The sequence below is a fragment of the Mus musculus genome, chromosome 19, assembly GCF_000001635.26.
Source record: "Mus musculus strain C57BL/6J chromosome 19, GRCm38.p6 C57BL/6J".
NCBI classification, from domain to species: Eukaryota; Metazoa; Chordata; class Mammalia; order Rodentia; family Muridae; genus Mus; species Mus musculus.
Genome location: NC_000085.6, coordinates 12481090 through 12505240, shown reverse-complemented (window position 1 = coordinate 12505240; position 24151 = coordinate 12481090). Strand labels below are relative to the sequence as shown.

Below are 24151 nucleotides of genomic sequence, written 5' to 3'. Positions count from 1 at the left end.
ATGATCTGTCCATTGGTGAAAGTGGTGTGTTGAAGTCTCCCACTATTATTGTGTGAGGCGCAATGTGTGCTTTGAGCTTTACTAAAGTTTCTTTAGTGAATGTGGCTGCTCTTGTATTTGGAGCATAGATATTCAGAATTGAGAGTTCCTCTTGGAGGATTTTACCTTTGATGAGAATGAAGTGTCCCTCCTTGTCTTTTTTGATGACTTTGGGTTGGAAGTCAATCTTATCAGATATTAGGATGGCTACTCCTGCTTGTTTCTTCATACCATTTGCTTGGAAAATTGTTTTCCAGCCTTTCATTCTGAGGTAGTGTCTATCTTTTTCTCTGAGATGAGTTTCCTGTAAGCAGCAAAATGTTGGGTCTTGTTTGTGTAGCCAGTTTGTTAGTCTATGTCTTTTTATTGGCGAGTTGAGACCATTGATGTTAAGAGATATTAAGGAAAAGTAATTGTTGCTTCCTGTTATTTTAGTTGTTAAAGGTGGCATTCTGTTCTTGTGGCTGTCTTCTTTTAGGTTTGTTGAGGGATTACCTTCTTGTTTTTTCTAGGGCGTTGTTCCCGTTCTTGTATTGGTTTTTTTCTGTTATTATCCTTTGAAGGGCTGGATTCGTGGAGAGATAATGCGTGAATTTGGTTTTGTCGTGGAATACTTTGGTTTCTCCCTCTATGATAATTGAGAGTTTGGCTGGGTATAGTAGCCTGGGCTGCAGTTTGTGTTCTCTTAGTGTCTGTATAACATCTGTCCAGGCTCTTCTGGCTTTCATAGTCTCTGGTGAAAAATCTGGTGTAATTCTGATAGGCTTGCCTTTATATGTTACTTGACCTTTTTCCCTTACTGCTTTTAGTATTCTATCTTTATTTAGTGCATTTGATGTTCTGATTATTATGTGTTGGGAGGAATTTCTTTTCTGGTCCAGTCTATTTGGAGTTCTGTAGGCTTCTTGTATGTTCATATGCATCTCATTCTTTAGATTTGGGAAGTTTTCTTCAATAATTTTGTTGAAGATGTTTGCTGGACCTTTGAGTTGAAAATCTTCATTCTCATCCACTCCTATTATCCGTACGTTTGGTCTTCTTATTGTGTCCTGGATTTCCTGGATATTTTGAGTTAGGATCTTTTTGCATTTTCCATTTTCTTTGATTGTTGTGCCGATGTTCTCTATGGAATCTTCTGCACCTGAGATTCTCTCTTCCATCTCTTGTATTCTGTTGCTGATGCTCAAATCTATGGTTCCAGATTTCTTTCCTAGGGTTTCTATCTCTAGTGTTGCCTCGCTTTGAGTTTTCTTTATTGTGTCTACTTCCCTTTTTAGGTCTAGTATGGTTTTGTTCATTTCCATCACCTGTTTGTATGTTTTTTCCTCTTTTTCTGTAAGGACTTCTACCTGTTTGATTGTGTTTTCCTGTTTTTCTTTAAGGACTTGTAACTCTTTAGCAGTGTTCTCCTGTATTTCTTTAAGTGATTTATTAAAGTCCTTCTTGATGTCCTCTACCATCATCATGAGATATGCTTTTAAATCTAGGTCTAGGTTCTCAGGTGTGTTGGGGTTCCCTGGACTGGGCGAAGTGGGTGTGCTGGGTTCTGGTGATGGTGAGTGGTCTTGGTTCCTGTTAGTAAGATTCCTCCGTTTACCTTTCGCCATCTGGTAATCTCTGGAGTTAGTAGTTATAGTTGACTCTGTTTAGAGATTGTTCTTCTGGTGATTCTGTTACCGTCTATCAGCAGACCTGGGAGACAGATTCTCTCCTCTGAGTTTCAGTGCTCAGAGCACTCTCTGCTGGCAAGCTCTCTTACAGGGAAGGTGCGCAGATATCTTGTATTTGGACCTCCTCCTGGCCGAAGAAGAAGGCCCAAAACAGGACCTTTCTCAGACACTGTGTTGCTTTGGCAGTTCCCAGGTGGTACAGACTCTCACCTAAGCAGACTAAATTCCTAAGTTCCTTGGAGTCCCAGGACCAAGATGGCGACCGCTGCTGCTGTGGCTTAGGCCGCCTCCCCTGCCGGGTGGGCACCTGTCCTCCGGTCCGGAAGGTGGCCAGCTGTCCCCGGCCCACACAGGGTGCTGCCTCAGCGCCTCTGTGCTTCTGCCTGTTCCAGAAGCTGTCAGGTTCTCTGGCGCACCCTCTCACCTGTTCAGACTCACAACTAATTACTATATATTCACTCTCTCTAACAAGTTACCCAGGCGCAAATGTTTTCCTGTGTTGTCATTCATTTCACTTCTACTATACTACCCTGCCGTGTTATCGTGGTAGACACAAGAAGACGGAGTGCAAAAGAGAATGGTCAGAAAGTAAACGTTAGTTCTTTCTACTTCCTGTTTGTCCTGCAAGCAGACAGTTAAATATTTCTTAATACCCACCCACACCTTTCCCCAGTTTAAGTTTCCTCTATCTGGAAATTTCTAGTTTATCTGCTTAGGAGCGGTTTTCTGTTTGTCTCCTCAAATATAAAAGGAGCACATGAAACTATGGAAAAGCCATTCCAAAAAAGATTAACAATCTCATTACCAATATAAGATTGCTCCAAATTCCAGCTTCACTTTGTCAGAACGGATTCATTGTGCAGTTCCACCCACGGAGAAACAAAGTGTGTGTTTTCTGACAAGGTTAATACATAATTCTCTTTAAAATGTCTAACTTAATTCGTTTGGAGACCTGGTCTGGATATGTGGCATGAAATTCTCCATCTTCTTGCTTCTCAAGTGTGGAAGTTGCCCGTGTGATGTACCATGCCAAGCAATAATGTGCAATACAGGCTTCAATCCCCTTAGTCAGAACCCACTTTATATTACTTTCCTCTTTAGCCATTGATGATCAAAATGAGCGAGTCTAGCTTGCGTTTGTTCTGCTGTCTCATGGTTTTATTTACATAGACACTGCAGGATGAATTAGTCTACCTTGTGTCTTCTAACAGAAAAATTGGACAGCAAGAACTTCTTTTCTCTCTATGTAAACGCAGGGAACCCTTGGCACTGGCTCTCGATGGTCACAAGTGTGTGGCCTTTGACCTGCACTTGAGGATTTGGACCAGCAGGGGGCATGGAAGCTCTAGATCGCTGGTGCTAGTGGCCATGGGGCGTGGCTTTTGCATCTTTGATGGACAGCTAGGGAACGGTGCAGACGAGGATGAGGTAATAACGGACAGAACAAGGAGAGCGTGGGGCAATTCCTGTGTGTGTGTGTGTGTGGGTGGGGGGTGTTGCGTGCGTGTGTGGGTGTGGATGTATGTGTGTGTGACAGAGAGAGAGAGAGAGAGAGAGAGAGAGAGAGAGAGAGAGAGAGAGAGAATGCGTATGCATGCACGAGCTGTAGGGAGATGCGAGCCTCTGAGCTCACGCCGCGGACACGGCCGGTGCTGAGCTGAAAACAGACAGACAGACAGTTCCATATTTGAACAGGCTGCAAAGTTGGGTCCTGGCAGTGGCAGCTGGGACCGGGATGGCGCGCGTGCTCTCGAGACTGGGGGACCAGGGAAGCCTCCGCGGGCGCGAGCTCGCCTTGGCGCTCTGCCCGGGAGGGGCGACTCCTCCTGGAGGCCACTGAGCCGAGCCGCAGGGAGGGGGAGCTGTGCCACCGCGGTCGGCTTACTCGAAGCGGAGAGAGGGCGGAGGGCGTGACCGTGCGGCGCGATCCACGCGGGCGCCCGCGGAGCCCGAGGCGCAACTGGTGCGAGGCGGGTGCAGCGTCGCGCTCGGGCCGCGCGCCCCCGGGTGGCTTTGCAAGGCGGGGCGGCGAGTGCGCAGGGCCGGGCCTTTGCATGAAGCCGCTGGACCCCTCGGAGCAGCGGCAGAGGCGGCGGAGCCCGGCGGAGCGCAGTCGGAGACGGGCAGCTCCGGGGTCCGTGTCCCAGTGCCTACGCGGCTGCGGACTCCCCCATGGGCCGCAGCTGAGGCTTCCCGCAGCGGTGGGGCGCAGACCGGGGGGCGCGGTTGAGACCCGGAGGCGGCGGCGCCGGAGGAAGCGCAGAAGGCCGGGCCCGGGAGGTGGGCAGCACCGCGCCGCAACCCCGGGCTCGCCATGCTCCTGGCCTCGGCAGTGGTGGTGTGGGAATGGCTGAACGAACACGGCCGCTGGCGTCCCTACAGCCCAGCCGTGAGTCACCACATCGAGGCGGTGGTGCGCGCTGGTCCCCGCGCCGGGGGCAGCGTGGTGTTGGGCCAGGTGGACAGCCGGCTCGCGCCCTACATCATCGACCTGCAGTCCATGAACCAGTTCCGCCAAGACACGGGTGAGCCATTCACATCTCTTGTCTGTCCCAGGAGCTCCCGCCTCGTGGGTCCGCTGTGATCCACCCAGTGGCCAGCTTTGCTCACTGGTATCAGCTATAGGTGTTGAGGGCAGGTGCTTCTCTTCCCTAGGTCCTCACAGGATTCCAAGACCACCTCCAAGTAAATGTCCTTGCAAGTAGTTTAAAGAGTCTTGATTATACAACCCAGCCTCAGCCTAGCTGCAGGAGAACCCCTTTATGCCCCCATCAGCCCCTAGTAGCCGTTTGTGCAAGAACTCTAGGGTTTTGCAAACCGCCTCCCACCCCCCAAGAAATGCTGACTCTTCAGCAAGACATTACTTGAACCTCTTGGCTCACACCTGCTCACACTTGCTCACACCTCAGTTCACCCTGCTTTGCCTCAGGCACCTTTGGGCCTAACATACACTTGCCCCCACCCCCCACCCCCTTTCAACTTTAATGTCTATATGGCCCTCTTCTAGGGACCCAGCCTTCCCACTGTCAGCTCCTGGGTAAGAGACTTGGGGAGGCAAAGGGATCCCCAGTCTCCAATTACTGTCTATTGTATGAAAGGGCTGGGACAATACTGGGAGAGAGTGGAGCATGGGTTCCAGGACTGGAGCATCCTGGATGTGGTGGCATCCGCAGATGCCTCTGCTTGTACACTCCAAGCACTGAAGCAACAGGCCAGAGCAGATGGAGAGAGGAGGCGGGAGGATTGGGCTCTGGAATGCCTGGCAGGGAAGCTGCTCCCTTTGTCCATAGAGAAGGAGGAGGAGGAGGAGGAGGAGGGACGGAGGGAGGCAGCAAGAGAAGAAGAAAGGCTAAGAAGAAACTGTCCTTAGGTTTTTTGCTTAAAATAGCAAACAGGAGCCACCACTCTGACCTCCCAAGGCACTAAACTCCATAAAAATTAAGTTGCCACTAGGTCTGCCGCAAATCTCGCAGCCGTGTAGCTCTTCCAGATCCTAGCAAGGAAGGGAGCTCTATAGGTTACGTTAGAGTGAGGGTTGGGAGATACTGGAGAGAGAAGAAAAGCAAGGGTGCTGCTCTCTTCTTTGGGTCTAGTTTGTCCCGGCTTAACTGATGACTTGGGACAAGTTTCCGTCTCCATACAGTAATCTCTTCAATTGGGGGGTGGGTGGGGTCATTTCTGGAATTCTGGCTAGCCTGTCCCAAGGGTGTAACTGCAGAGCCTGGAGCAGGTGTGGGGGGGAGGGGGGGGGGGAGAAGAGGAGAAGAGGAGGAGGAGGAGGGCCCTGTGACTCAGGGAACAGCTGCTGGACAGGTCCCCCGTAGCTTCCTAGGAAAGCCTTCACATCCTGTGTGCTAATTGGGATTGTCATGGGAAAGAGGTGCAGTCCCTCACTCTTGTGATCTGTAGTCGTAACTCTGAGCAACCTCTTTGCCAAGAATTGTATGACCATGGCCAATAGAGGAAACCTTTCTGGAGGGGGGAAAAAAGTTCCAGAAGTTTAACATCTGGTTGGCTGGAACTTTGATAGAAAAAGCAGGGAAGAGGAGCTGAGAGACAGAGAAGAAGAGAAAATAAGTAGAAATGTTGGGAGATGGGGAGAAAGGATTAAATGTAACCTCAGAGGAAGAAGGAGATGCCCATTGTGTATTTGGTGGAGGATCTGGAAGTGATGCATGGTAGAGAGTGTGGGGTGGGTGTGGGGGGGGGTGCGGGGGGAGCAGCTGAGCCCTGGAGGTGGGATCAACAGACCACCTGACAGAGTTCCAGGCCTGCTCAAAATAAAACAGCAATTTAGCTCTTCTATTTCAGACTAAATCTGTGCAGCATATGGAGAGCTAGGCTAGTAATGGACTGGCTCCCATCCTCTGCCCCATTGTTAGGAAGTTGGAGGCTTAACCTGTGACTTAATGGGGTTCTCTCAGATGACCATAGATAGACCTAAGAGCATCCATGATGTAGAAGTTGCTCTTGACAGAAGTGAAGTTCTGGAGAACATAGAATGAGTGACAGACTCTCTGTCCCAGGGTCTGGCTGCTAGTAGCACTTGTTGAAGGTCAGGTACCTATTGCCTAGTAGTTATAGCAGGTCACGTGGTGTTGGATCTGCTTCTGTTTTATGTCTGCATCTGAGAATAGCCGTGATCCTAGGCAACTACTCTGCCACTGAGCTGTTTCTTCTGCATCTACACCCCTTCTAAAAAAATATGGTCTAAGTATTTATTCTGGTTGCCCCCAAACTGGCCAGCTACCTGTCTCAGCCCCTCACCCCCAGTGCTAGGATTACAGATGTTCACCACCTCCTCTGGCCTTAATTCTTTTTAAAGATTGCATTTGTGTGTTTCACATTCATACTTCTTTGGTTTCACCCCCTCTTTCCTACATCAAGATCACTTTCCTAGGTATCTACTTCCCCTATGTTGAGTGCTAGGCTAGGGTGCTGAAGGCATGGGGCTAAATTCCTAGAAAGGCTGTGCCTGCCAGAGAGCTTATAAATGAACATTAGAATTCTTTCATGTCAGCTCTGACCGCCTCGTGCTCCCCTTTTCGATGACACAAGAACTCAGTTCCTCTGAACATAGATCATTGATAAAATTATGACATGGAAGGAACTTTAAGCCACCAACTCCCAGGCAACCTCAGCCAAGCCTTGGCAATATTTAATTAAATTACCCATTGTCCCCAAGCGATACTTTAAAGCTGGGAACCAGAAAAATCTCTATAAAGACAGACAAGCTCAAAGTTCCTTGCCTAGCAGCAATCACTCTCTCTCTCTCTCTCTCTCTCTTTGGTTGTCTTGTTTTTATAGGCATTTGACGTGAGAGCTTTCTCTTTTCAGAACTGTATGCTTGGATACCTAGTAAGTCTTAGGTCTCTCCATTCCTTAGAGCTCTTGGCTGCATCCAGACTGTCTCCAGGGAGATGGTTGGGAGGTTGCAGACACCCATGTGCCTGCTTCTGTTTGCCCTGGGTTCTCCTTCCCCAGACTGGAGCTGATTTACATTCTAGGCTAGTTTTCACTAGGCATCTGGGCTGGAGAATATTTAGAAGGTAAGAAGAGAGGCGGGTAGGAACCAGTCTTGGCCATTTCTATAAGCCTTGGTAGAGTCTTCTCCATCCAAAGTTCTCTACTGTCTCTTTTCTTTTGTAGTGAGGCCTTTCCCTAACTGTTCAGGTCTTTTCCTTTGTAGATTGAAGAGAAGCCTTCAAAGACCTTTTTCTTCCAGCATAGGCATCTACAGGTGCATGGGCAGGACCGCCACACCAACAATGATGCTAATGAGAATAAAATAGGTTGATGCAAGAGTAAGTCTTTCCAGCTCTAAGTGTTTAGTACTAGCCTATCTCTTTTATCATTAATGCAATGAGAAAGGAGTGAGTGGTATTACAAGATTTGACAAAATCTCTTTTATTGCTTCCTACTTAATGTGGGCACAGGAATGGAGGAGGTAGACATTTGGATGACCATGTGGATGCTGCAGTAGAGAGGAGATGTGTCTATGATATGTTAAGCAAGTTGCAGAGGTGTCTTGTTGAAGGATTATATGAAGACTGTTATTCCCATTTTAAAGAAAAAGGGACAAGTTGAAAGAGCTTAAATTGCTCATGAGTTCAAGTTACTTAGTCAATGGCAGAGCTAAGAGTCTAATGACACATCCCTTGTCCCCTCTATGCCTTTGTGAACACTGTCCACTGACTCCTTGTGCAGTTGCAGGCATGTGGAACATAGCAGTAATAGAATACCCAATGTGTTGCCCATATGGAACATTCTACACTGAGGGTGAGCTGAGGTGGTGCTAGTAAGAGAAGCTTAGGGCCTGGATAGTGGATTTTATAAAAACACAGGTGTGGTTTACATGTCTTAGTGACCTCAGCCCGTGCCTGGAGCACTGTCTTCTCTTTCCCAAGATACAAAACCTCCTGGATGTTTTTGGATGCTTATGTCTGGGTACCTGGGGGAAAGCAACTTTTCCTTCTCTCCCTTCCTCTTAGTTTGTGAATATTCTATATTTCTACCATATTAGAGACCTTCTTCCTTGGTCATCACACAATAGTACAAGATGGAACTTCCTTCTTTAGACCATCTAATTCATGGTCCTGAATATCCCAGGAAGAGGACATTTCAAATAGAGCAGTCTCTAGAGCAATGGTTCTCAACCTGTGGGTCACGCTCCCCACAGGGGTCACATATCACATACCCTGTGTGTCAGATATTTACATTACAATTCATAACAGCAAAGTTACAGTTATAAAATAGTAACAAAAATAATTTTATGCGTGGGGTCTCCACAACATTCATAACTGTATTAAAGGGTCACAGCATTAGGAAGGCTGAGAACCACGGGTCCAAAAAGTGAGATCTCATCTTCTCTCAAATCTCAGATTCAGGGTTTTGACGTTGTGTATTTTTGATGACTACCCTGTAGGACTGAACTCAATTCATCAACTTTGTCTCCAAAAATGATCTCATGTTCACATTCCTCTGTTTGCTACCATTTTGCTGTTTTCTCACGGTCAGCCTCAGGATTCTTTCTCTTACCCAGAGCCTGGGTGGCTAATGTGTCCTGGGATGTGAGATGTGTAGCCATCAGTTGGAATTTTAATGTGCATGAACACAATTGGATTCCCAGGCCAAGGCTGTTGAGTCTTGAGGTCATTGCTGGTTCCCTGGGGATTATGAACAAGTAGCCTTGAAATCTTGTTTGCAGAGTACCCAGCTGTCCAAGCTCAGGTCCTTCCCAGTCCTTTCTGTAGAATCTCTCCAGCTCTCTTTTTGCTTTCTCCAGCAGGCATCTACTCACTCTGTACTGATCAGGAGAGCAGATCTGGCCTTGTCACTTACAGTTAAAACACTTCACTAGCTCTTCACTAACTGATAACAAAGTCCATCACAGCTTGAGGTTCTAGACTTTCCATGCCCTGGCTCAAACTTGCCCCTCTATGCCTTAGGTGTTTCCAGTAGCACTGAGGTTGTCTGTGCCCCTCCTCTTCACATGGGTTCCCCTTGAAGGGATACCCTTTCTTAACACTTGACTACTCAAGACTTACGACATTTGTCATCTATTTCTTTGTAAGTTCTGCAAACCACCGTTACTTCAGCTATTGATCACTATTTATTGAGCCCTCAGGACCAGTCAATCCTTTGGGGCAGAACTAGGATAAACAGTTTGGTGCCTACTGTCACCAGATTGAGGCTCTAGGGAGGGAAGCAGGGCTTTATCTAACTAGCCACATAGATAAATGAGTAAACTTCACATCGAAGTCAGTGCTGTTACAAAGTAGGAATTTGACTTGGTCGCAGACATTTCCCTTTGGTGAAATGAGCTTTATTTAACCAGAAAGAGTAAAGAAAGTGCTTGCTGAGTGCTTCTGAAGGAGGACCTAGCATCAAGAAGAGTCCCAGGGGCAGAGAAGAATAGCAACCGGGGGAAAGACTAGAGGCCAGCATACAAGAAATATGTGTAGACCATGTGAGAAGAAGGAGCTGTGGTGCGGAAGGGGATTGTTGTGCTAGCCTAAGAAAATAGTGTAGGAAGATTTAAACAGAGAAGGGGTCTAGTCATTTCTCTGCCACCTTGCATCTCCTTGACATCCCTTGGCTCCTTTTGTATCATCAACAGCCACTCACACCTTTGTCTCCTAACTGAGGAATGCTTGAGTTTTGCATTCTCCATAGCAACTAATGGGATGCTGAACAATAGGCGATCAATGAGTAAATATGACAGTAGCCAGAGTGTTCAGTCAATCATGGCCCAGTTTATGGTGCTTTTATAACTGCCAGACATAGCACTGGGGAGTGGACTACAAAGAGCTACACAGCTCTATCCCTGCCCCCACTCAGCACCTACAAGAAGAGAAAGCTTAGCCATCTGAAAACAGTCAAGTTCTGCATCTCCAGCTTCCTGAGGGGTGGGGCTCAGAGTAGAACATTTCAAGAATGGATGAACAGAGGCACAAGAAGTAAAAGAGAGGGAAGTTTTAGGACATGAGTGTGACGGAGGTGGGGGGTGGGGGTGGGGGTGGGGGTGGGTTGTAAGCGGGAGGTTGTGGTGAAGAGTTGGGGAGCTGCAATGGAGTGCCTGAGAATTAGGAAGTCTCCATTTGTCAGAAGTAGTGGGAAATGCAGAGGATAGAAGGAGCTAAACTAGGAGCTTGCGTGTGGAGCCAGCAATTCGTTTACGGAGTTAGAGACAACGTTCAGACTTTTCCAGGATTGATAACTGTATTGTCTAAAACCCAATCAAACATCAAAAGTGCAATTTGTAAGGACTAGTCAAGTGCATTGCCCGTGTTCTCTAGAGGGAATGTTAAAAAGTGTCATTAAACTCTCTTGAACTTAATTTTCTTATCTGTAAAAGATGCTCTGTAAGATTGCCATGGAAGTTGTACAGAGCTGGTACCTGTGAGCAGCTGTCTAAGTGTAATGAACGGTCAATAAGGGCAGGGTGATTTTATATTCTCCAGCTCTCTCCCTTATACACAGAGAGAGAGAGAGAGAGAGAGAGAGACAGAGAGAAACAGAGAGAGACAGAGAGACAGAGACAGAGAGAGACAGAGAGACAGAGACAGAGAGAGACAGACAGACAGAGAGACAGACAGACAGAGAGAGACAGAGAGAGAGAGAGAGAGAGAGAGAGAGTCCTCTAAACTGCTCTTTCCCTATAACATCTCAGGACGAGCTATGATAATGATCAGCAGCCATTTGGTTGAGCCCTTGCTGTGTGCGAGGTTCCTATGTGTGGTTCTGTACTTGTTTCTTCGTTTAATTTTCAAGTCCACCTGTTGAAGGAGCTTTGTAGAAACCTAAGAGATGAGGAAAGGAGGCTTCCTCCCACAGCAGGAAGCGATGGAAGCTCCTTATGGACCCTGTGCTTTGTTCCCCAGAAAGCTGACCTGCTGCTAAGGAAGGAAATGGAGGCTAAAACCGGGAACACCCGCCTCCCATCCTGATACCCAAGGGCCCCCAGCAGAGGTCCTGGCACTGAATAGAGGATTGTTCTGCTTCTCTGAATGTTGATGTTTTGGGTCATTAAGGGGCTTGGAGATGGGGTGGGGAGTGGGTTATGACCCTGGCAAAGGCCTGAATAACCATTGTTCCTTTCTTTCCCCCTTGAATGGGATTCTGTCCCAGTCATGGTGTCTCCCTCTGGGTTGGAGGAGGGGTTGGGTCAGAGGCCAGGAAAGGGGAGCCTTTTCCCACCACTTCCTCAGATGAAGCCTAAGTTGGCAGATACAGGGACCCCCTACCCCAGCATCTCAGAGCCCTCTTCAGTCTTGAGCCTTGATGTTGATGCCATGAAATGAGTCTTGATTGGAGACAGAATTTGGAATTAGGGAGGGGAGAGGAAAAAAGAAGCAGAGAATCTGACTCTGTAGGCCAGTTGTCTTGCTGTCCCGCTGGGTCATCTGTGCTGTCCTATTATCTTGTAATCACCCTGGCTCTTCCAAACCCACAGAGAGGCCATCAAATGAAGAGGATGCTATCTTTAGAAGGGTTGAGTTTCTTGGAAGAAAATCTTAGATAATTATTAAATGGTTCTCGTGACCATTGAGAATGTTATTCATGCTGATAAGAGGCTTAATTCTGGGAAACGGGTGAAAGTTTTCTTAAGAAGATGCCCCATCTCCCAATAACACATTTTTGTCTTTAATTTTTTTTTAACGTTTATTTATTTTGGCAGGACAGGGGCTGGGTGGGTTGGGCCATGGCATGTGTTTGGAGGTTAGAGGAAAACCTATGGGAGTCGGTTGTCTCCTTCTACCATGTGGGTCCTGGGGACCGAATCCAGGCCATCGGGCTTAGAATTAAATTTCTTTACCCAAGGAGTTAATCACCAACCCAGTTCTTCCTTCTCTTTAATGTGCTTTGAAAGAGTCGTGGTGAGCTTCATTGCCACCGCCTCTGGCCTTCTAGATGGAAACAAAGTTGTCCCCCTTTCTTCTAGACTTCCAAAGCTCTGTGTTCTTTTCTTCCATAGCCTTGGGTGCAGGCGTATTTACAGGAACAGAGATCGCCTATGAGCAGTTCTATTTCTCTCAAGTGAGAAATCCTGAGAAATCCATTCATAAGAAATCCTGGCATGTGTGAATGTATATTCATTGATTGTATAAACGAATCACCTTTAGTGTTTTTGTTTGTTTGTTTGTTTGTTTGTAAAAGCTCCCAGCAGGGTATTGGCTGAGGTATTCTGAATTAGCTGGAAAGTGAATTGATTTGTTTGAAAACCAGTACCTGAACCCCATGTTTGGAGGTGCATTCTGTTGTTTGGCAATGCTTGCCCTGCCCTCCATGTGGTTGCTTCTACTTCTACTCTGGATTGTTTGTACGCTTCTCTGAATAAGCCTTATTCAAAACTGACACACTACTAGGCAGCATAGGGCCTGCCACACAGTAGGACTCCTGTTATGTTTATCTGTGAATCTAATACAAATCAGTGGGATTCTATACAGGCTCTAATTCCTCCTCTCTCTGACTTTGACAGGGACCCTCCGCCCAGTTCGACGAAACTACTATGACCCATCCTCAGCCCCTGGTAAGGGAGTCGTGTGGGAATGGGAGAATGACAATGGTTCCTGGACTCCCTATGACATGGAAGTCGGCATCACCATCCAGTATGCCTATGAGAAGCAGCACCCATGGATCGACCTCACCTCCATTGGCTTCAGCTACATAATAGACTTCAGCACCATGGGCCAGATCAACAGGCAGACCCAACGCCAGCGCCGTGTCAGACGACGACTAGACCTCATCTACCCCATGGTCACGGGCACTATGCCAAAGACTCAGTCCTGGCCAGTCAGTCCTGGACCGGCGACGTCCTCCCCTGCACCACCTTGCTCCTGTCCACAGTGTGTTTTGGTGATGAGCGTCAAGGCTGCTGTGGTCCATGGGGGCACTGGGCCTCCAGCAGTACGAAAGAACATGGCCCTCTCTGGAGTGGGCAAGCTGCCCCAGCCACCTGGCCCTGGAGCAAAGCCACTAGACACCACTGGCACCATTCGAGGCCCAGGGAAGACAGCCCCATCGCAGGTTATCAGAAGACAAGTCTCTAATGCACCAGCTGGGGCGACTGTAGGCTCCCCTGCCAGCCCACAAGGAAGCAACAGGAAGACTGGAAGGGTGGCACTGGCCACTTTGAATCGGTCCAATCTGCAGCGACTGGCCATTGCCCAGTCCCGGGTGCTGATTGCCTCCGGGTAGGTGTTTCCATGGCTGTGACAGAGCACTTAACCACCTAAGTGATAGCAAGTGACTCACTTCTGGGTCAGACAGCAAGAGGGACTTGCCAAGACAGGCATGTTTAGTCTTCTCAGGCTGAGCTGTCCCTGGCAGGTAGAAGCCAGCCTGGTATGAACAAGGAGGTCTTTCATATTAGGGATCCAAGAGGTCTGGATCTAGCTGGGGTCTTACTTCTCATTTGCCTTGTGGTCTGAAGCCAGATCCACCCATGGAGCTCTGACTCCATCATTAGTGAAACATAGGGCATACCCATTCACATTAGTTCAGCTCACTGTGTTCTGGTTTGACAGTGTTATCATCTCATTTATAATCTTTATAATGACTCTGGTGACACTGTCCCATTTCACAGATAAAATCAAATATATTGTAGGAGTATGGCCTTATAATCCTCTTTCCCCTTTACCTCAGTACAATAGGCACCAAGCAAAGATTGCTTCTTTCCTGGCCCATTGTAGCATTCTCATGACGTGCTGGTGCTGTTGGAGGTGCCATTTGTGTTTCTTATGTTCTCCATCTCCCTCAACCAGCAAACAGGAATGCCCAGCTCCCTGCACTCAGCCTTTGCCTGCCATGCTGTCTTCTTGTCTTTCCATCACACCCAGCAGCCTTCCCTTTCTCTCCAGAGGCCTGGCCCTGCTGCTGTGTCCCAGATGGTTGAAAAGGCTTTAGAGCTGGAATGAGTCCCTAGACTGAAAATCCAGGCTGCCCTAAGGCAATACTATAGACACTCAGCTGAGTCTCCAAACAGAGTCTTAGCATAGGGACAGGAAATGAAAGATACACAGTTGAACTGAAGAGGACTGGGCTGGAACAGCCTCTCTTCCTTGCCTCTCATTTGTGTGAGCCCCAGGATCTTTGCAAGGGTCAGTGTCCTTCCTTGTATGTCAAATGATAGTCCCAAATTTACAGAACCTGCTCATGGAATCACTGTGAAACCCTCCATGGATAGAGGTCATTCCTTGACAAGCCCCCGTTGGGCTTGCCCATGTCCGCCCATTTCTTTTGCTGATGCATTTTAAGCATGGGCACTTTGCTTGAGAGATATCTTCCCTTAGTGGAGAGAAGCTGGAACACAAGCCTTTGTGCACTGTTCTGTCCTTGTTTTGGCTAAAGCCTCAGTGAAGGTGAAGGCAGCTTGTCATGCCGGCCAGAGGCATGGGATGCTCATGACTTCCTCCGTGGGGAAGCGCAGGACAGCGGGGAAGAGGCGCCTGGATCCCGCTGCTACTCTGCTTCTCTACACGGGGTTGCAGCAGAGTGCTGGGTGCTCTAGCAGATTTCCAGGGTGATTGCCAGCCCATAAGAGGAGGCTCAGTGTACGTAGGGGACTCCCTGACTCTTGAGCTTGAACCCAGTTCTTTGCTGTGCCACTTGGAATAAGTTTTGTTTCCTCTGTCTTCAGTGTTCTTAGCTGTTGAGCGACATTATAATAGGACTTCAGTGCTAGGGTTGTCACGTGGGTTAAATGAAGCCTTCAGTTCAGAGACTGCACAGAGTCCAATGGGTATTAGCTGCCGATGGTGATGATGATGATGATGACGACGATCTAATGACTATACCCTTGTGTTAGTGAACTCAAGGCTAAGCTGAGCCAATCCAACTTACACATCATTTTTGTCCCCTTGACAAATGCCCCAGTGACCCCATGCCATCATGAAGACAGATGCCCCGAGATCACCTTGAACTACAACGAGTGTGAGGAACTCAACAGGCTTCGTTTCTTTTGTTTGTTCCCCTGCCAAGCTGGAGAAGTGAGTGCAGTCCAGGCAGCACAATTCAAAAGGGGTATAGAAATGAGTTGCTTTTGCACTGTTTTTCTGAAAGGGGTCCCTCCCACCTCTCTCTGTCTTCCAGCCCTTTCTTCTCACCTTTTTTCCACCTCCTGCATTCCCATTGCCATCTTCCCTTGTAGCTTTTCTTGGCCACTAATGAGCATGTGTTATCCTCTTTGTCTGGAACTGCCATCAACCTTCTGTCATTACACAGCCCCGTCCCCATCCCCTCTGCCCATGACCTCTTCAAGCAACTTTCCCACAGGAAAGGGGAAAAAAAAAAAGGAAGATCAAGGATGGCAGGCAATGTGGGATGAAGAGAAAGTATTGGCAGGGGACAAAAGATACAGCAAATTATTCAGACACAAGCAGGAGGTTCTTAAAAGGGGTGGGAAGGTCGGTGCAGGGCAGCAGTCACCCCTCTCCCCCTCAGAGTCCAGGCTTCGGTACCTCCAGTTAGGCATGGTTGCTGGTTGCCTTAGAGACAAGGCCATTGTCCTTCATGAGGCTTCCTGGGTTGGTGAATAACTCAGAAAACACTAGCCTTCTCCGCATGAGGTCTGCAAGGATCTCTCTCTCTCTCTCTCTCTCTCTCTCACACACACACACACACACACACACACACACACACACACACACACACACACACACACAAACGGCCTGTTCAGGCCTCCTCTCTTTACTGTGTCAGTTCCTCTCAGTTTTACTTTATCAATGGAAATAAAAACTTGGATCCTCCATAACTGGGAACAGCCCAAGAGGATGGGGGAAGGGCTGTCTTCCGATTGGCCAGTGCGTGATTAGGTCAAAGGGCTTTGGCTTGGTTGCCTGGAAGATGGGAGAAGGAGGCTTGCTATTGGACCGCTGCTTCACAGAAGGAGGGGTTTGGGCTCAGATAGCTGAGGCCCTAGGGCAGAGGACAGGTTTTCTGGGATTTTCATTTTAACCAGGAACCATGGGGGAAGGGCAGGCAGGTGCTGCCTGCTCACAGTCCCCAGTACTGCTAGGCTTTCAACTCTGCCAGGCTTTCGACTCTGCCTTTTATACCTGATACCCTGTGGTCAAGATTGTGAGAAAACTGGATTATTAAAGCAGGAAGTGGCAGAAATCAAGCCCTTCGACAATTGGAAAAATAAAAGTGTAAACAGTTGCCCAAATTTGCACAAGGCTCAGCTGTTTATCAACTACTTGACCTAGATCCTACAGCCTCACAGGGACCCCAAGGGAGCAGACATTTATCGGACCTTGTTTACAGCTGAGGTTAAAGGCAGGCAGATTTGATCACAGAACACAGAGGATCTGGCCAGAGCTGCCAGAGGCAAAGCAGGCAGTGTACAGATGTGGGCAGTCACTTTCCATTTCTTCTCATTGTTTGCTGTTGGTATTTAGTAAAGCACACAGCCCTGCCCTCCGCTGAGCCCCAGTGCTGCCCACAGACCAGGGACCAGGTTGCCCCCTTCCTGACACACAGAGGAAGGTTGACCCCACAGGTTGATCCCAAAGTCTTGCTGAGTGTTCAAGGGTTCCACAAACAGGCTTCCCCTATCTCTCTCTCTAGACGCCCCCACACGCCACAATCCCCGGGCTGCTCTGAGGATTGGAGTACTTCCTGGTTGACCAGAGAGTGTGTGGAAACCTGCCAGTCAGGTTTGTGGAAACAAAGGTGGCCTTTGTCACACAGATCACAGTTTTTTATCAGCTGTGGTAGGGGCCCTGGAGATGGTGAAAGGAGGCAGGTGCGGGGGCTGTGCGGCACGTGCTGTCCCCTAGTGGTGAACAGGGGACATACCACAAGGGGCAGACTCTTCTAGCCTCTTCAGGTAGAGTGGAGAGGTGAATCTGCCCTGGAAGGGATTCAGGGCTTCTGACTCACCTTTCTCTCAAATAGTGTAATGGGAAGGTGCCAAGGCGAGACATTCTAACCCCAGATCCCTGAGGCTCAAGCAGTTGGCTGACTTCATGTTATTTGCAGTGCTTGGTTGTTTACACAACCAGGAATCAAGGCCGTTCCCCTTTCCTTGGTCTAGTGGCTTTTATTTTCAAGTCAGCTTTTCCCTCATCTCCCCACATCCAGTCTTGCTTTATTCAGGCGACAGTTGGGAAAGAAAAGTAGCTTTAGGTTTGGCCCGATACATAGCGTCATATGCTTTGATTAGCTTCACTGCTTCTGTCTTCACGGAAAGGCAACAGAGGAAGCGCATCCTACTGGACCTGGTGTGCTCCGGTAGAGAGACTTGGCTATCAGGCCTCTCTTCTGTCCTGATGGTGCCTTCGTGCATTACAGTATGGGGCAATGCAGAGCACGGCATCATGGGAGGCGCAGTGAAAGGACTCTGGAGCCAGATAGTGTGTGTTGGATTCTTGTTGCAATCTTGGTCTAGTTGGCGTAACCTCTTGTGTGCCCCAATTTTGTTACTTATGCAGCAAGATTGACTTTAACACTCCTTACCTAGAGACCTGGGAGGACTGAGTAGGCTTATTGTTGAAGAGTTAGGATTGCCCCCAGCCAGATATGAGCCCTGTGAATCATAGCCCATAGAGGAAGACCCATGGGGTGTCATGCTCACAGCTGCATCTCCAGCATTAAACATGATTATCCCAAAGTAGGGTTCAATGAGTTCTTCTCAAATAGACACATAAATAAATATTGCTTTTTTTCCTTCTGACTTCCCAGCACAGCCCTACCCCAGCTGGACTCTCAGGCTTCCTTGATCCCAGAGGCATCTATCTATCTATAGACAGGCCCACTGGCTTCTCCAAGCCAGCTGTGGAAGCCTGGGTGGCAGAGGGGAATGGCACAAGTCCCATCTCTATGTGTCTTGTATTTTCACCTTCAGTGCCTTCGCCGTGGGCGGCCTGGCCTTTCCCAGGCAGCTGTGTGGGCTCCTCTCCAGAGCTGGGGAGGTCAGCAAGGGGAGGAGTCTCGGCTTGCCTTTATAAGTTTCTGGGACAAGGAGAAGTGACAGCTGTTTAGGCAGTGTTTTCCAAATGCTGGACCAGGGATTGCAACATCTCTGCTCTCCGGGGAACATGGGGGTGGGGTGATATGGATTCCTGTGGTGCATGGATTTGGGGATAGGGATATAACTCTGATCATGGCTGAAGATCTGTATTTTAGCCAATAGTAAGGGAATGTAAGCGGAAACGGGCAGGGTCCTGGAAGAACATTGTAGGGAGAGGAAACGACATTTTCCAAAGGTGCGTAGGCAGGCATGTGACTGGCAGGGGTGAGGACCAGAAAGAACAAAGGTAAAACAACGATGAGAAGAGGCTGGCAGAAGGCTAAGAAGGTTGAGGTAGAGGAATTGGCAGACAGTGCAGAGCTGGGAACTCCTTGCTTTGACCGTGGGCATCCTGGACCCATTCTTCATTCTCAGGTTCTGAGTGGAGGGTGTCAAGATCTGAGTTCAGTTTGAACCTCTCACCTCCCATTGATCTCCTAAGAACCCACTGCACTTTGGTAGGTTTAAACACTGGTTCATTTTGTTCTGATGTCAGAGCCATAATACATCTGCCCTTTACTTCCACAGGGTTCCCACTGTGCCTGTGAAAAACTTGAATGGGTCCAGCCCTGTTAATCCTGCCTTGGCAGGTAAGAGCTCACGAACCTGGGTTTGACTGACGTAGGCTGAAAACTCAGAATCATGGAGAGACTAGTGAACACATATTTATAAAGAGGGGAGAATTTGGATGCTAATGGGAGAAAATGAGATCTTAGGAGCTGAGTAGGAAAGCTCAGTGGGTGGTGCTAAACACCGAGCATGCCAGGGGTCTTGAGAGATAGCTCATTTAATAAAGTGTTTGACTGGCAAGCATGAGGACAAACATTCTAGCCCAGAATCCCTGTTCTTTTTTGTTTTAAAACGGAAAGAGTAATGACAGGCATATAATCCCATTGCCTGAGAGGCAGAGATAGGCAGGTCCCTGGAGTTTGCTGACTACCAGTTTCCTGGTGAGGTCCAGGTCCATGATCTCACAAATCAAGGTGACCATCCCCTCTCAGGTTCAGGAGCCAGAGGAGGGGGTGAGGAGAGCTGTCAGTTCTATCTCCTCAGTATAACATAGACATTCCAGTCATGATCTTACATTAGCTGTGACTGCCTACACTGAGCCTACATAATAATGGCTTGCCATTGGTCAGGCAGGGACTGGGGAGGGCCTCAGAGCATCCTGCACATCCCCGTTGAACGAGTGCCTGGTAGATTCTGAAGGGAGGGAGAGTTGTTGCCTTCAGTTATGCTGTGCTCATGGGTGGTTTCACAACCATGGTCACACAGAAATCCCTGGACAAAATTAATGGGTCACAAAACAAAAAGATGTGAATGTGGAACAGCGGCTTGTTCCTAAAAGTAATTTGTTTTAAGTGAGGTTGTTGGCTTCTGAAGGACAACTTAAAAAAAAAAAAAAAAAAAGCTGACTTCCGGCATTTGCCCACCGGCACGCCCAAGCATGCGACTGCATATGTGTGCATACAGAATGCATGAATTATGAGGACTGTCTGCTGGAGAGGAGAGGAGATGAGCAGGAGGGGGTGTGTGGGGAATCTTGGGAGCGCATTCTTCAGCCCGTTCTCACCCCTGCCCTGCCCCTTCCAGGAATCACCGGGATACTCATGAGTGCAGCGGGATTGCCTGTGTGCCTCACTCGCCCACCAAAGCTGGTCCTCCACCCGCCCCCTGTCAGCAAGAGTGAGATAAAGTCCATCCCAGGGGTCTCGAACACGAGCCGCAAGACCACCAAAAAGCAAGCCAAGAAAGGTACAGGCCTCTTCTTCTGATTAGATAACTGGAGTGAAAAACTGGGCCTCCAGCCCTGGCTCTGCCTGCACCGAGGTCAAAGCCATGGCTTAGCCCACTGGGCTGTCAGTTCCATATCTGCTAAGCAGGTCTGGCTAGTAGACTATGATGAGTCCACCAAAGAGAGTTGGGTCTGGGTCAGAAAGAACTACCCGGAGACACAGAAACATACAAAGCAACAATAGCAAAAGCATGAAAATATTAACTGTTGTAAGTTAGAAGAGAAACATAACTTTGGTGTCAGAAAAGAAACATTGCATCTAGTCCCACCTTTGTCAGGAGCTAGTTGGGTGGAACTTCTGCCTTCCTGTCTTTGTGATGCCTGCAACCAGCAGGTGTGTGCTGGAATGTGCCTATGACAATTGAGAAATAGCCACTATTTCATGTCCCTCTGGAGCCTCTCCATCAACCTTCCTTCACAAATCACTGTGAACCTATCCACAATCCAGCTCTGGAGAGCGAGGGCATCTTCCTTGACCTCAAGGGACTCTGGGCTGGCCATCCTTCTTGCTGCTGTTGGTCATGAAGTGATCTGCTCTCTTAAGCCTTCATCGTATAAACTTCCTGTGAAGTTTCAGTCAGAGGCTGTGTGTAGCACTGGCAAAAGGCAATGGGATCTCAATTAATAGAAGCCCATTTTTTTTTGAGAGAGAGAGAGAGAGAGAGAGGGAGAGAGAGAGAGAGAGAGAGAAATGGGGCAGTGGGAGAGAAGGCCTTGCCTCTCCGCTTTTGGCTCTTGTCCACTAAACTTTCTCAACCGCCTGTCCTACTTTCCCAGTTCATTTCAATTTCTTTGCTTCAGTGAACTCACATGCCCGTTCTTAGTCCAATAAGTCAGGACAGGGCTTTACACTTCTGCCCTGGTTCTGGCACTATTAATAGCACATACTGTCTCTTTGGCAAACTGCTACGGGGCTGTGAATCCATCAGCTCATTAGTGGTCAAAGCATCCATTTTGTAGATACTACCAATCTTCCCTATTTAATGGGTAAGAAAACAGATGGGGAAAGCTAGAGGAATGGCCCAAGGTTTCATGGCTCTCCTTGCTCTGTGGTTTTTTTTTATAAAGCCCTGTGATCCTCCCCTCTGCCTTCAGTTTAGCTTGCTTCCTGAGGACCCAGCTCCCGAAGAGCCTTACTCTCCATGGCTCTCAGCATGTTTCCTGGAGCCTTACTCCTTTCCCCACTGCTGGACTGTGTCTGCTGGCAGCAACAGAAGGAGCTAAAGCCAGGAAGGACTGTCCTGAAACTGGGGGTCACAACTTCCTGCTTTCCCATAAAAATAATTTGACTGTGACACCATGTTACAAAACTTAAGATAGGGCTTTACGAGTTGTAAAAGAAATGCAGCCCGTCTGACTGGCAGTTGTAGAGCAGTGCCAAGAGTTTTTATTTCTTTTTTCTCAAGGGACCAAATGGGCACGTCTAAGCTCTTTGATTATCAGGAAGAGAAACTCAGTTTATCTCAGTTAAAATGCAGATTTGCTGAAATAGGCAGACATGTCAGACAGTGGGCAGGAAGAGGTCAAGACAGGCAGGGGCATCTCATCCTTCCTCAAGCCACTTTGACCGAGCTGGAACAACCTCTGCTCTCATTCATGCTCCTTAAACTGGTGCAAAATAATTTGACCTCCTTTTCTCCTATGTGTGCACCTGTATGCATGTGTGCTTGTGTGTACTTGCATGCACGCCTGCACATAAAACCAAAGTTCAGCCTTAAGTATCATTTCTTGGGTGCCATCTGCCTTGGGTATGTTGTTGTTTTTGTTTTGTTTTGTTTTGTTTTGTTTTGTTTTGTTTTGTTTAAAATCAGGGTCTCTTACTTGCTTGGGGCTTACCACTTAGGCTAGAGTGGCTGTCAGCAAGCCCCTGACATCTGGCCGACTTCAACTCCCTCTCTCTGGAGTTACAAGCCTGCTGTATTACACAGGTTTCCAGGGATCAACTTAGATCTTCATTCTTGCAAGGCAAGCACTCAAACTGAGTCACCTGTCTCCCTGATCCTTTTCTCTTTGAACTTGTCTCTTACTCTATCCTCTCTGAAGTACCTAGAATGGCAAGGTCACTTGATCCCATCTCCTCTGCCTTGGTGACCTAGTGACTCTCCTTTCCCCATAGGTAAAACCCCAGAGGAAGTGCTAAAGAAGTACCTGCAGAAGGTCCGGCACCCACCAGAAGAGGTGAGTTCAGGGGGTATGGGGCAGGGGTCACTTTCTCCATCACCAAGTGCATGACCTCTGTCCCCACATTCTGCAGGACATGGCAGGTACTGTTTCCTAAGTCCTGGCTGACACAGGGCAGATTTAGCTGATGTTCACTTCAAAGTTTAAGGTTTTGAGCTGCAGTTAATGGTTTAACTTTCCCCATTTAGCAGAATTCTAAGTGATTCTAAGTTATCTTCCATGCCTGTCTGAGTTTAAGTAAAACAGTATGCCAAGTCATGTGAACTCCCTTTAGGATGGATTTAATATGGACTAGTGGTTCTCAGCTGAAGTGATTTGTCCCTAAGGGAGCATGTGGCCTTGTGTGGGTTCTGATAACTGACTAGGGAGTGTGCTACTAACATCTAGTAGGTAGAAACCGTAAAAGCTTCTGAGCACTCTATAAAGCCCAGAACACTATCCATAGCAAAGAATCACTCTACCACAACATCAGTAGTGCCCATGTTGAGAAATAGGCCATAGATTTATTTAGATATAAGGCCCCTCTAATACACGTGAAGTTCAATACCTCTACAAAGTGCAACATGAGTTTATCATGGTATCTGTTGACAAGCCACTGGAAATCATTATAATGTAGTTAATGAGTTCAAGCTAGCCTGTATGCATGTATGGGAATTATTTGAGGAATATCTCTGCTGGTAAATTAAGACAACACTATATTTACAATTCCCCCTTTCCTAAACACAGCACCCTTGATTTGTGAAATTTCTAGAAGACTTTTCTGGTGCCTCCCTGGGCTGAGTGACAGTTGATGCCTGTCTGTTCTTCGTTTGCCAGGATTGTACCATCTGTATGGAGCGTCTCACAGCCCCCTCTGGCTACAAAGGCCCACAGCCTACAGTCAAGCCTGACCTGGTGGGAAAGCTGTCCAGGTGTGGCCACATCTACCACATCTACTGCCTGGTGGCTATGTACAACAATGGGAACAAGGTCAGTGTCAGCCATGAGGGCGAGCAGTGTGAGGTCATGACTGGTTCCCGAGTGTCCTTGTTCTCCCACACGTTGTTGGAACTCGTAACAGACACTCCAAGTATATTTGCTACTTTATTTTACTGACTGCTATGACAAAATACTTCAAAGCTGACTTAAAGAAGGAAGACTTTGTTTTGGTTCACAATTTAAGAGAGCTTACTGTGGTGAAGGCATGATGGGTAGGTGAAGTAGCTGGTCATGTTTACCCATAGTTAGGGGCAGTCATGTCTATTCATAGTTAAGGGGTGGTCATGTCTATCCATAGTTAAGGGGTGGTCATGTCTCTCCATAGTTGGGGGACTGAGAGGGATGGATGCTGGTGCTCTCAGCTCAGATTCTCTTGTTTATTCAGTCAGGGCTTCAGCCAATAGAGTGGAGCTGGTTGGCAATCAAGTTTAACCTTCATCCCGGGCAGCAGGAATGAACATGTGTGCTGTTTTCAGGGCTAATTAGATCCCACATTGCAAAATCTGTCTTCATCTTCCCCTTTGGGTCAAGCCTCCCCTTGTTTCTGGTTTGGCTATACAGGGTGGTCTAGCAGAGGTGAGCTCTGTCCATTAAGGTTCTGAGGGAAATGGCCCATCACTGAGTGAACTGGGTCCCCATCAGAGAAGGCTTTCATCATAATGATGAGAAATTGTTTATTCATGATGCAGTGCATAGGTTCCCAATAGCTTTTATTTTTCATTTTTTAGTGGTTCAAGTTGAAATCCACCTTCTCTGGACAGTCAAAACACCTTTGATTGTCCCTGGAAAGACATCGTTAAAGTGCTTAATAATCCCTGCCTTAGCATCCATTGTAGGGGGTTGAGATAAGGCTTCTCTCCATTAACTGACATAAGGTGATGCCCCTCAGTTATAGTTGGTTTCAGAAATCTGTCTGTCTCCCTAAGTGACACTTGCCCTCTTCATTATCTGTGCTTTTTAAAGACATTGACTTGC

General features: G+C 47.9%; 1 protein-coding gene across 2 annotated transcripts in view; it reads left to right on the top strand.

Moving 5' to 3' along the window:
* The first annotated feature begins 3061 nt into the window (after positions 1-3061).
* Dtx4 (deltex 4, E3 ubiquitin ligase) overlaps positions 3062-24151 on the top strand; it is a 35851-nt gene continuing 14761 nt past the window's right edge. The window contains exons 1-6 of one of the 2 annotated variants that reach the window (XM_006526816.3): positions 3062-3137; positions 12691-13405; positions 18751-18812; positions 19816-19977; positions 22134-22195; positions 23015-23167. In XM_006526816.3, the coding sequence (XP_006526879.1) occupies positions 12798-13405; positions 18751-18812; positions 19816-19977; positions 22134-22195; positions 23015-23167 (1047 nt within the window). In that variant the 5' untranslated portion in view covers positions 3062-3137; positions 12691-12797. Of the gene's footprint in view, positions 3138-3244; positions 4235-12690; positions 13406-18750; positions 18813-19815; positions 19978-22133; positions 22196-23014; positions 23168-24151 lie in introns of those variants that run through there. The other variant, NM_172442.3, reaches the window with a different exon arrangement.